Below are 12,371 nucleotides of genomic sequence, written 5' to 3' on the forward strand. Positions count from 1 at the left end.
ATAGAAACCACAAAGCATAAAAACTTAAGGAGAGATTAGTCTGTGTGTTTTTAAGAAGAAAGGAGGTAATATGAAGGTGAGTTTCCTGACCCATAAATCCAGTCACCTTAAGTTTCCTGTCCTGTGTAGCAAACTGGAACCCCGGGGCAAGTAGCAGGCCAGCAGCAGGCATCCAGAAATGGACATGACGGTTAGTGAGTGGAGATGGGGTAGGACCTGGCTGGGCTCCTGCCAGTCAAGCTCCTGTAACCTAAGCTTCATCAGGACCTTCTCAGCCTAGACCAAATCAGCGTCTTTGAGTTGTTCAGCTAGCAACCAGCAAGGCTGAGGACTTCATTTGTGCTGTCAGCAGAGAAAGGTGGTAATGATTCAAGCTAAATCTTCCCAGGCGAGAGAGGGACCTAGGGTTGTCACCAGCTTCTGGTCTTGTTTGATGGTGGGTTTCCTTGGTTTGGGTGTGGTCAGTGAGTGTAAAGCAGGAGGACATGGGGCCAGAGGCTCAGTGGACATTGTCAATTCCTTCTCTTGACAGACAGCTGACAAGGCTCTTCTCTTCATTGGCCCAGCCCTAGCATCTTAGAGGGAGACAGGAATAGATAGATAGATAGATAGATAGATAGATAGATAGATAGATAGATAGATAGACATCTTAGAGAGAAAAGGGATAAAGCATTGTCTACTTGTATGGCTCTAGAGTCTGCTCTCCAAATTGGTGGCATTTCCTGGTAGTTATTAGACAAAGAGAAGAAGGAGAGGCATCTCCACGCTCTATACATTCACAGCGTGGAGTTGTGCCATGGCTGCAGTGGCCATGAGCCCTGGAATTGCGGCAAGTCAGAACAGGAGTGGGCTCTGTGAGCAAGACTGGCACCTTGAAGGCTGTCATGATGGCATGTGGAGACATAAACTGCCAATAAAAATGATGTCACCATTTCTATTCACTGTCTTTATGCAGTCCACTAGAAAAATGTAAGCATCACACACCATCCATGTTCCCTGTGTGGAGCATGCTGGAGGGAAGAGCACAGTCCTGGAGACGCTTTACAGCTCCACTCACTCTCCTAAAAAACAAAACAGAGCCAAAGCCAAATCCCGCCCCCCCCCCCAAATCCCTAGGCAATGAACTCTGAACAGGGAGGAGGAAGAGAAGGAGGAGGAGGAGGAAGAGGAGGAGGAGGAGGAGGAGGACTTCCTTCAAAGACTCACAATGATTCTCACCCACAGGAGTTTAACCCTTTATTCCCAGGGGAAAAACCCCCGACTAAAGCCCCCATGAGCTTCTTCAAAAGAGCCCCAGTTACCACAGGCACCTTTGCTGCCCGAGTTCTGCTGTCCAGTACAGAGGCTGTGGAGCATGGCCTCCAAATGGGAAGCTTGCTGTGCAAGCCCAGGATGCTTTATTAATGGGTATAATTGAGAAAGCTGTGGAATTTTGCTTTGGAAAACCCCACCTTGTTCACTCATCCAAGTTAACATTTTGTTGATGTTTTGGAGAACGGCCTGAAGTTTCAAAATGTTCTGATTTAATTTGAATTTTAATTTAAGATTACTAATCGGAGACATTTTTATTTGTAAAATAGTAAAAAAGTTTTTTTTTTTTTTTTTTGAGGAGGGAGTTGCTGTTATTGTTTTGTTTAGTTTTAATGTAGTTCAGGTTGACCTAGAATTGAAACCATTCTCCTATTCCCTCCAGTATTGAAGCTGGGGCATGAACCACACCCAGGTCTTTTAAAACTGTGTTCATTCTAGTGAAAGGTTTTTTCTTTTTTCTTCCCACGTTCTATTTAAAAGTGAATCCTTTTCTTTTCCTGAAAGAGTCTCAGTTTGCTGCTCAGGCTGGTTCCAGAATTCTCATCCTCCTGTCTCCATCTCCTGCAAGTTGGGATCACCGGTATGTCTCTACCCAACACTCCTAAACATTTTTTGTATGAACTCATGTATCTCTTAATGGTGTATGGATCCATTTTAAAATCTCAGACATTTCTTGGGGCTCTAGAAGAAGGATCCCAAGCCAGTATCACTGTCTGGAGATTGAAACTGTAAATCAAGTCATATATGTACACTTAATTTGATATTAAGATTTAGTCATATTTTTTTTATAAAATAAACTTTAAGTACTTTATTCTGCACACTATCCCTGGTCTAAATATAAATAAAGGATTTTTAAAAATAATGATGAGTAATGACTCCAGAGCTAACACTTGAGTTTCCAGTTTTTCCTGTTCATCTTAAGTGAACTTGAAAAAACAGTCTGTTTTGAAATGTGAAAAGCAGATTAGTTTAGGGGAGGGGAAGAGACATTTAAGAAATGAAAAATAGAAATTAGCAGAGACCAGTATTACGCATACGTCTTTATGAATAAGACTTAATCACACACGTCATTTTGCAAATACAAAAGGGGCTTTTCCAAAGCATTAATTAAAGTTAAGCGCTACAGACAGGCGCTTTGCTGAGCAGCGGACCTCTCCCGATTTGCTTTGCATCAATGAAAGCCAAGAAAATTGGGTAAATGGAGGCGGAAGCTGTTGAGGGCCACAGAGCGAAAACCAGGCAACAGCTGGGACTCGCGGGCTAAGGCTCGGACTAGGTACAGTGGCAGGATTCTGGGCTGCGGTCCGATTTTGTGAGCAACCAGTTCCCGTTCGGTCCAGAGCCGAGCCGGGTACTCACCGGTAGCCCGGCTTCCTCCAGAAGTTCCCGAACTGGCTCAGAGGGGCTTGGTTGGTCCTGGAGCTAGACTGGAGTCCTCGGCTGACCCTCCAGGGTCAAGAAGCCCTGAGCAGGTTGTGATCCCCTTGGGACAAACAGAACAAAGTGACGCCCAGCTCAGCTCCCAGGAGGAGGCAGGCGCTGGCTGTCCAGGCTTATTTAGTGATGTTTCCACAGACTTTTGAGGCTGGCTTGGGTTTCCTAAGTTTCTGGGCAGGCAAGAATGTTAACAGAACAAGCTCAGACTTGGAAAACGTTGCAAACCTCACCTCCTGGGTTCTTCCTGCGTCTGCCTCCATGTCCTCTCCAAAGGACCAGGGCGGAATCTCGCTCATTGGCCGGGTCTGGAGTCTTGGAGTCGACAGAAGACCGCGGTGGGGGAGCCGCACCCATCCTGCGGAGCATGTCTAGCTGGAGCAAGGCCCTGCAAGTTGGCTTAGAAGGGACTCGGGCAGAGGACGATCCCCAGTGCTAGGATGTGGTCAAGCGTGATGATCTGTGCCTGCACTCCTGAGCCTTGGGCAGAGTCACCTGTCAGAAGTGGGACCAGCCACTATCTGTTCCCTCTCGTGGCCTTCTTTTAGCTCTGTGGATGTGGCGAGGCCTGGAGTCCAGCGCCAAGTCTCTGGCTCTGCCAGAACGGACTTCGTATTCTGCACCCAACAATTCTGTAAGCGGAGTTCGGAGTTTTCTCCTCATAGGGTCCCGCCAGCGAGGACAGGGGACAGTCTAAATAGAAAGGAGGCTGCAGAGGGGCTCGGCGCCGTCAGGGCTTCTCGCCACAGTGTTTGCAAAGCGCCGAGGGCGATCCAGAGAAGGTGGCACACTTGTCCGGGCAGGGCCCGAGCGCGGCGCCCGCTGAGAACGGGTAAACCGCTGCTTGGCCGAAGGGCGTCAGAGGCGCGGCGGCCACCGGCGCCGCGAGGCCCTGGCCTTGGTTGAGGTAGGCCACCAAGCGCCGCATCTCCTCTAGGGCCTGAGCCTGCATGAGGATGTAGTTCTTGGCCAGCAGAAGCGTGGCGATCTTGGAGAGCTTGCGCACCGACGGGCTGTGCGCGTAGGGGATGACTGCGCGCAGCCCGTCCAGCGCGTCGTTCAGGTCGTGCATGCGTCGCCGCTCGCGCGCGTTGATGCTGAGCCTCAGTGAGCGCTGCTCCCGGGGCCGCCGCCGTGCGTCCACCGCGACTCCGGGCCCTCGCCGCCGCCGCCGCCTCTCGAAGGCTTCGTCCTCGTCGCCGCTCTGCTCGCCGCTGCTCTCGACCGTCGTGGCGGGGACGCGGGAAGCGGGCGCCGCGGGGAGGTCGCCACCCGGACCGGATGCACCGAAGCCGCGAGTGGTCTCCGGTCCGCGCGCCGCAGCGTAGGCGTGGCCGGTCGCCGTGTAGCCATGGCTCAGCGCCAGGTACGAGTCCCCCGACAGCGACTTGAGCTCGGCCATGACCCCTGGAGCCTGCTATGGCAGTGCGGCTTCCTGCCCTGCGGGCGCGTCCACCTGTCCCGCTGTCTGTTAGTCCCCGGGCCTCCGCGTGGCCTCTCCGGCCGGCCACCCCTCCTGCGCCTCCTCACCAAGGCGCGTGGCCGGCCTGGGCCGCTCTACCTCCCACGGTATTGGCTTCGTTTTTAAGCTGCTGAGGCTCCCGCTGGGACTTGGCGCCGTCCAATCAGAGGGGACCTGCTGCCCTCATCTTCTCAGCCCCGCTCCACCCTCTATGCGGACCCACAGGCCCGAAGATAGGAGCCGCGGGACCTGAGGGTGCTTTGCCTGCTTCTTGGCGCCTCAACTGCCATCTCTTGTTTCCTAGGGGTCACCTTCCTAAGGCTCCGGTCCTGGGAAAGGACCAGACAAGAGTACTGGCTTCAGTCTTGCCTTGTTCTGGGTTCCTACCTGCAGGAGCTGAGCGCTGAGCGGGAGCTCCCAGTCGGGTTCTCTTTCAGGTCTCCGGATCAGAGGCCCGGCCCTTGCGGGTTGAATTGTATCATCTTCCTGTAGGCGGCAGGTCTTTAGTCCCTTCTGTCTGTTGCCTCAACAAGAAGTTCTCCTGACAGGTATATCTCAGTGTGGCGCCCGCTTTTGGGATGAAACCTTTTGCTTAGGATGGACAGAAGTTTCCCACTTCCCGGTCTTGTCCTGAGGGGGAAGAGTATGACGGATTTTCTCAGTTTTGGCTAGGAGTGAGGGTTGAGCAGAGGTCGTTGTAGGAGCGCCCAGGTTCCTTCTTGTAACTGAGGAACTGGGGTTGGCTTCACCGGCCTAGGCTTCAGTCCCAGCGCAGACCCCTCCCCACATAAGTAGCCTAGATCCTGGTGCTTCCTGTGCTCCAGCTGGCCCTGAGTGTCTGATTCCGATGTTGTTACACACTCAGGAGCAGGCTAGGCACTGGCTCATCTTTCTTAGCCACAGAGCCGAAGTCTCTGCCTTATTGGAGGCTCAAACTCTTCGAGGTTAGGAAAGACAGAGCAGGTTGAGTTTCTGGTACCACCTAGTGCTGAAGCCCCCTGTTCTACTTAAAGAACACCAGGAGCTTCTGGCTACAGCCTGGCCCTTCATATTTGTCAACTAAAGCCCCAAACGTGATGAGGGGCTTAGTGCTTTTTGAGAAGCTCCCCAAGGTGTGAATTTGCTGGGGCTCTGTGGTTTCAGAAAGAGATGGAGTCTCTTCAATGGTAAGAGATGAGGCCACCCTGGCTTCCAACACGAGGCAGAACCTTCATGAGGCAGTGCTGTATGACCCCGGAAGAGTCCGTTAGCCTCTCTGTTCTCTGACTTTCACCAGGGAAAGGAATTATTCAATTGTTGGACACTCTCTAAGAGTGCATAGATGCCTGAGGCACATTTGTGAAGCGAGTGGGTCAGAGCCATGTGTTTTCTGGAAGGGTTTGGGGACGCTATGCCATTACCAGCAAGCAAGGACACAGACACAAACACATATGTGTTTTAGAAACATCAGTCTTTGCTGTGGGTCTGGGAAAGAAAGAAGCCAGACAACAGCTTCTTGACTGCCCAGAACTAGTTCACCATATGGCCAGCTATGTTGTGGAGACTAGAAGGGTATCCTGGCCCAAAGGATGAGGTGCTTCTGTGACTTCGTTTCCAAGTACTTGTACCTGGCCTGATGGCAGTATGGGTGGGAGTTGGTAGAGACCCCACTGGGATCCTGAGGCTCTGGATCACTTCAGGCACCTAGAAGGGTCAAGGCCTACAAGAGGACTAGTAGGGACCATGGTATGCAGAGGCACACACCAGCAGCACAAGCCCCTGAAGCTGTTCAGGGGAGTCTGTCTTCTTGGATGACAGGGAGGTTGGCTTTCAGGGAGACATCTTGGGAGAGGTTTTTTTTTTTTTTTTTTTTTTTTTTTTTTTTTTTTTCTTTCCCTAGACAGGGTTTCTCTGTGTAGTCCTGGCTGTCCTGATACTCACTCTGTAGATCAGGCTGGCCTCGAACTCAGAAATCCGCCTGCCTCTGCCTCCCAAGTGCTGGGATTAAAGGCATGTGCCTCCACCGCCCGGCTGGGAGAGCATTTTTAAGACTGCCCTGTGACTGCAGCTGCAGAGGCGGGAAGGAAGAGTGACAACCTTGCCTGTGTCTGCTCCAGTCCAGTAGAGCTTCCAGGGCCTGACCAAAGCAGTGTGGGAGGCTAGGGAGAGTGTACTGTTTGCATGGATCCAGGTCTCAGCCTGTGGGTGGAGGAGGACCTCTCTGATCATGATGAGTGGGAGGCTCTTAGTGATGCCTAGAGGACACTGTGAGAATGTGGAAATGTTATGAGTGAGGTGTCAGCAGGGTGCACTAAACTCTAGGCCACATCATGGATGAAGTGGGTCTTCAAGCTTTGCTTTAACAATGACTGCCAGGCTGGAGAGATGGCTCAGTGGTTAAGAGCACTGACTGCTCTTCCAAAGGTCATGAGTTCAATACCCAGCAACCACACAATGGCTCACAACCATCTGTAATGGAATCTGATGCCCGCTTCTGGTGTAGTGTATTCACATATATGAAATAAATAAATCTTTAAAACAACAACAACACAACAATGACTGCCATTGATCCATTGATCGCCTGGGATCAGTTGCTCTCCTGTTCTGGCTGCAGATGGGCTGTGTGCATGTGCTTCAAGCTCCTGCCGCCTTGATTTTCTCACAGGATGGACTGTACCTCGAACTATGATCTAAAACCCTTCCTTTTGTAAGGTTTTTTTTTTTTTTTTTTTTTTTTGGCCAGTGCGTTTATCACACCGATAAAAAAGAAATGGAGACGTCCAGTTAAGAATACTCAGGTGTACCCACACAGCTCTGAAGGGCTAGGTTGGGGAAACTTGTGCCTTTAAATCATAACACTTGGGAAACAGAGGCAGGCAGATCTCTAAGTTCAAGGGCAGCCTGGTCTCCACAGCGAGTTTTAGGTAGAGACATATGAGATAATATGAGATCCTGTCAAAATCACCAACCAACTTGCAATAGGCGGTACAAGGAGAGGCGAGGTTTTACAGTGCTACACTGCCACCTGCTGGATGGTAAGGAGATTGCATGTGCAACTTCTCAGGCCCTTCCCAGACTGGCGGGTGGGTTGACGTGGGAAGTGGAGAAAGCCGAGTTATACCATCACCCCATCCAACGTTTGCTGGAGCTGGGTGCTGTAGGCATCCCAGGGCTGAGTAGGACCACAGCGGAGGAGAAGGCAGCGCTCTTGCCTCTTATCCACCAAGGCAAGGAGGGCATGGGGCTTTGCACCAAGCATTTGTTTCCGTTTTGTTACAGATGTGGGTCCTCTCTGTAATACACATGGCCTCAGGATAGATAGCTCATGGAACTGGAATCAGGCTAGTCCCATCCTGACTCAGAGTGGGCATTGTCTAGCTGTTCTTTGAGGCTAAAATGGACCTGAGAGTTTGGATGAGCCCCCACGCCCACTGTTTGGCCTCTTCCGGGGTAATTCAGTCATCTCATATGAGGGAACCTTGTGACTCCAGTCTCATGCAGATTTCACAAGTGCTTCGTGGTGAAGAGATGCTTCACCACGAAGAGAAGTTGTGAAGAGATGCTGTGAAAAGATGCCATGACCACAGCAACTCTTATAAAAAAAAAGCATTTAATCGGAGTTTGCTTACAGTTTCAGTTTAGTCCATTGTCATCATGGCAGGAAGCAGGGAGGCAGGCAGGCAGACACGGTGCTGGAGGAGGAGCTGAGAGTTCTACATCTGGATCCACAGACAGCAGGAAGAGACACTGGGCCTGATTTGGGCGTTTGAAGCCTCAAAGCCCATCCCCAGTACACACTTCCTCCAACAAGGCCACACCCACTCCAACAAAGCCACGCCTCCTATCTTTCTCAAGTAGTGACACTACCAGATGAACTAAGCTTTCAAATATATGAACCCATTATTATTCAAACCACCACAAGGACCATAGAAAATGTCTTGCCCTTATGCCCTGGCTTTTTGCCTAGAAGCTCCACAAAGGACATGCTCCCATCCGTGCATGCACACCATCTGCAGGCTCATCGACAGGGCCACATCCCTTTCCCTTCATTCTCCTTCCCCCACAGGAGCATCTGCTAGCCTTTTCCAAGGTGACCAGGAAGTGTCCGATGTATGTTTTATTTATGTTTTTAGGGTTAGCAAGATCGCTTCACAAAGCCTGATCACCAGAGATCAATCCCTAGAACCCACGCGAGAAAGAGAGGAGTCCTGAGAGTTGTCATCTGATCTCCATACAGGTGCTGTGACACACACATGCTCTCACACACACACTCATGCTCACACACACATGCTCTCACATACATGCTCATACACACCCATGCTCACACACACACATGCTCACACACACATGCTCACACACAAACATGCTCACACACATACATGCTCACACACACATGCTCACACACACCCATGCTCACACACACACATGCTCACACACACACATGCTCACACACACCCATGCTCACACACATACATGCTCACACACAAACATGCTCACTCACACAGACATGCTCACATACACCCATGCTCTCTCTTTCACACACCCATGCTCTCTCACACACATGCTCACACACACACATGCTCTCACACACATGCTCACACACACACACATGCTCTCTCACACACACACACACATACATGCTCACACAACCCATACTCACAGACACACACACCCATGCTCTCTTACACCCATGCTCACACACACATGCTCACACACACATATGCTCACACACAAACATGCTCACACACACACATGTTCACACACACACATGCTCACTCACACAGACATGCTCACATACACCCATGCTCTCTCTTTCACACACCCATGCTCTCTCACACACATGCTCACATACACCCATGCTTTCTCTCACACACATGCTCACACACACACACACATGCTCACACACAATGCTCACTCACACACAGACATGCTCACACACATCCATGCTTTCACACACACATGCTCACACATACACATGCTCACATATACCCATGCTCACACATACACACACATGCTCATGCACACACAGAGGCTTACACACATACTTGCTCACACACACACTTGCTCACACACATGCTCACACACACATTATCACACACATGTTCTCTCTCACATCTACACTCATGCTCACAACACACTGCTCACATACACACATGCTCATACATACGTGTTCACACACATTCTCACACACACATGCTCATACACACATGTTCTCACATACATGCTCATACACACATGCTCTCTCTCACACACATGCTCACACGCACACCCATGCTAATATATATACCCATGCTCACACACATACCTGCTCACACACATACACTCTCACACATATCACACGCACAAATGTAATACATAGCATTACAGCTGTGTTTTAAACAAGTTCATCAAGACATAATTTGTACACCGGGTGGTGGTGGCGCACGCCTTTGATCCCAGCACTTGGGAGGCAGAGGCAGGCAGATTTCTGAGTTCGAGGCCAGCCTGGTCTACAGAGTGAGTTCCAGGACAGCCAGGGCTACACAGAGAAACCCTGTCTCGAAAAAAACAAAACAAAACAAAACAAAACAAAACAAAACAAAAAAACAAAAAACAAAAAACAAAAAAAGAGACATAATTTGTACAATCTGCAACTCGTTCATTCAGAATATTCCATTCAAAGACATTCAGCAGCTGCATTCTGGGATACACTTGGCTGTAAGCACCCTTTGCCTCCCTGGGGCTCAGCTGTAAGCACCCATTGCCTCCCAGAGTTGAGCTGAGTTGTTTCTTCTCCTCCTGGAGGCCTTTTGGACACTTCCCTTGTCCCAAAGGACAAACTCCCTCAGACCCTCGCTTGCAGAGAACTGAGAACAATGATAGAATCAGACCTCTGATCTCACAGACACAGCCCCTGCTTCTGTCTGAGCGCACCGCTGCATCTAGGTTTGGCCACCAGTCTGCATCCCCCTGCACGATCTCAGCAGATCTCACCATGGAAATCTTGGATAAACACATACTGTATGTGTGGTTTCCTTTCTTGTTTCTAATGTAATCACCCTGTGGTCAGTGAACATGGCTTTCAGAATGGTGTGGTTAATCTTGGAAAATATGCCTTGTGTTTAAACCGCAAAGTGTGTGTGTGTACTTTGGAGAAGAGCCACTCATATCCAAGCAAGATATTCCATCCAATTCCTAAGTTCACCCCCGCCCCTGCTTTTTTGAAACCTAGCCTGACTGAGAACTACTGATATTCCAGCCTCAGCCTCCTGAGTGTTGAAATTATAGACGTGTGTTTTCATGCCCAACTTAGTTCATATTTCTTATGTGTTCATCCATTAGATTCTGAGAGAGTGATAATAAAACCTTATTATGTAATCAAAACCAAACACCTACAACCCAATAGATAACAAGACAAGATAGAGCCCATCCCAAAGCTATTCGGCTGTAGCCATGGAGGTCAGTCTGAGGATCTGTTCTTTAAAGACATTAATAAGATTGCTTGACTTGCTTTTGTTGGGATGTGCTTTAGGCTGGGCATGTATACATTCAATAGAAAAAGTTAATACATTGTATTCTTTTCAGGGACGCTTCAGTGTGCAGAAAAACTGATGAGGAATTACTATGTTACTGATGTGCAGTCTCCACCCTACACTTACCCGGTGGTCTGTATTAGTGGGAGACATTTGCTTTTATTGATGGGCCTATTTCACATGTTACGATGGGACTACGGCTATGCGAGATTCAATCTTGGTATTGCCCAACTTCAGAAGGACACTATTACTCTACAACCCCCTGTGTTCTAGCAATGTGTTTCTGGCCTCTATCCCATGGGATCAGTTTCTTTTAATGTTTTGTACATTTGTATCATTTCTTTATATCTTCATTATAGAATAATATATATATTATACTATACATAGTACTGTGTAACCATAACCTTCCTATGTTCTGTCTCTAGTCAGTTACAAAATACACACTTCTACATATCCTACTTATATTTTTATAGGATACATTTTTAGGATATTTTATAGGATGTATTTGTAGAGTGCAGGGTTCTTCTGCATGTTCATTGGCCAGATTTCCTGATTGCATTGCTCTAAGTGTTGTGTATGTTAATCCATCTTTGTTGATTTTTTCTTCTTCTCCTGCTTGCTTTGGTGTGTGCCTAGAGCACAAGGAGACATTTCTCCTGTGTTGTGAAGATTTAAGTGGAACTAGGAAGGTCATACTTTGGACAGCGTGGTCTATTTTAGCCTGCCCCCTGCAGACCCTGGAGTAGTTTGCCAGTTAAAGGCAGTTTCTCTTGCCCTGACCTTGGCTATCTTCCCCAGTAGGTTACATGGGTCCTGGGATTGGTCTGTCTCTCTAGTTTGGGGGCGGGGCATGGTCATCAGACTGTGACTGTGGCAGTCTGATGCATCTAGGAGAGTTGATTCTCAATTTGCTTCCTTTTGGGCAGGTTATGAGTGCTGGTTTCTAGACCTTTCATATGTGCTTGCGGGACTGGAAAGGCCTTTCCTGTCCCTCCCTCCCTCCCTCCCTCCCTCCCTCCCTCCCTCCCTCCCTCTCTCCCTCTCTCCCTCTCTCCCTCTCTCCCTTCTTTCCTTCCATCTTGTCCTTTTTAGGTTTGTAGGCTTCTTGAATTCACACCTTGTGAAGGCTTTTGACTTTAATTAGTTTTGGAAAATCTTGTTAACGCTATTTATTTATTTATTTATCTGTTGTTGTTTGTTTGTTTGTTTGTTTGTTTGTTTTGAGACAGGGTTTCTCTGCATAGCCTTGGCTGTCCTGGAACTCACTATGTAGACAAGGCTGGCCTTGAGCTCACAGAAATCGGCCTGCTTCTGCCTCCCAAGTGCTGAGATTAAGGCATGCACCACCACTGCCCAGCTCTTAAGTGTTTCCTTAACCCCATATTTTCTTGTTTTTGTTTTTTTTTCTGAGTTCCTTAGCTCCTATTGTGCTTGTGAGCTGCTTCTCTGCCTCATCCTGTCCAGTGGCACCTTCCTGTTCATCCCTGTGCCTGAGTTGGCCTGTGACCACCTTGCCCCATACAGCAAACAGACCAGGGTCACTTCTGCATGAGGTGGGTTGGACATTTAGTAGAATGTCCCACATAAGTCTAGGGCACTTGAATACTTGCTCTGCAGTTGGTTGCCCTGTTTGGAGAGGTGTAGGAGGTGTGGCCTTGTTGGAGGAAGTGTGT

At 49.1% G+C, this 12,371-nt stretch overlaps 1 protein-coding gene across 1 annotated transcript; it reads right to left on the reverse strand.

Moving 5' to 3' along the window:
- Window positions 1-1,639: 1,639 nt before the first annotated feature.
- On the reverse strand, window positions 1,640-4,585 carry Bhlhe23 (basic helix-loop-helix family member e23). Its single transcript, XM_034495262.2, has one exon. The coding sequence runs from the start codon at window positions 4,145-4,147 to the stop codon at window positions 3,476-3,478; it is 672 nt and encodes a 223-aa protein (XP_034351153.1). The 5' UTR covers window positions 4,148-4,585; the 3' UTR covers window positions 1,640-3,475.
- Between the last annotated feature and the right edge of the window lie 7,786 nt (window positions 4,586-12,371).

This window comes from Arvicanthis niloticus, chromosome 2 (assembly GCF_011762505.2).
Source record: "Arvicanthis niloticus isolate mArvNil1 chromosome 2, mArvNil1.pat.X, whole genome shotgun sequence".
NCBI lineage: Eukaryota > Metazoa > Chordata > Mammalia > Rodentia > Muridae > Arvicanthis > Arvicanthis niloticus.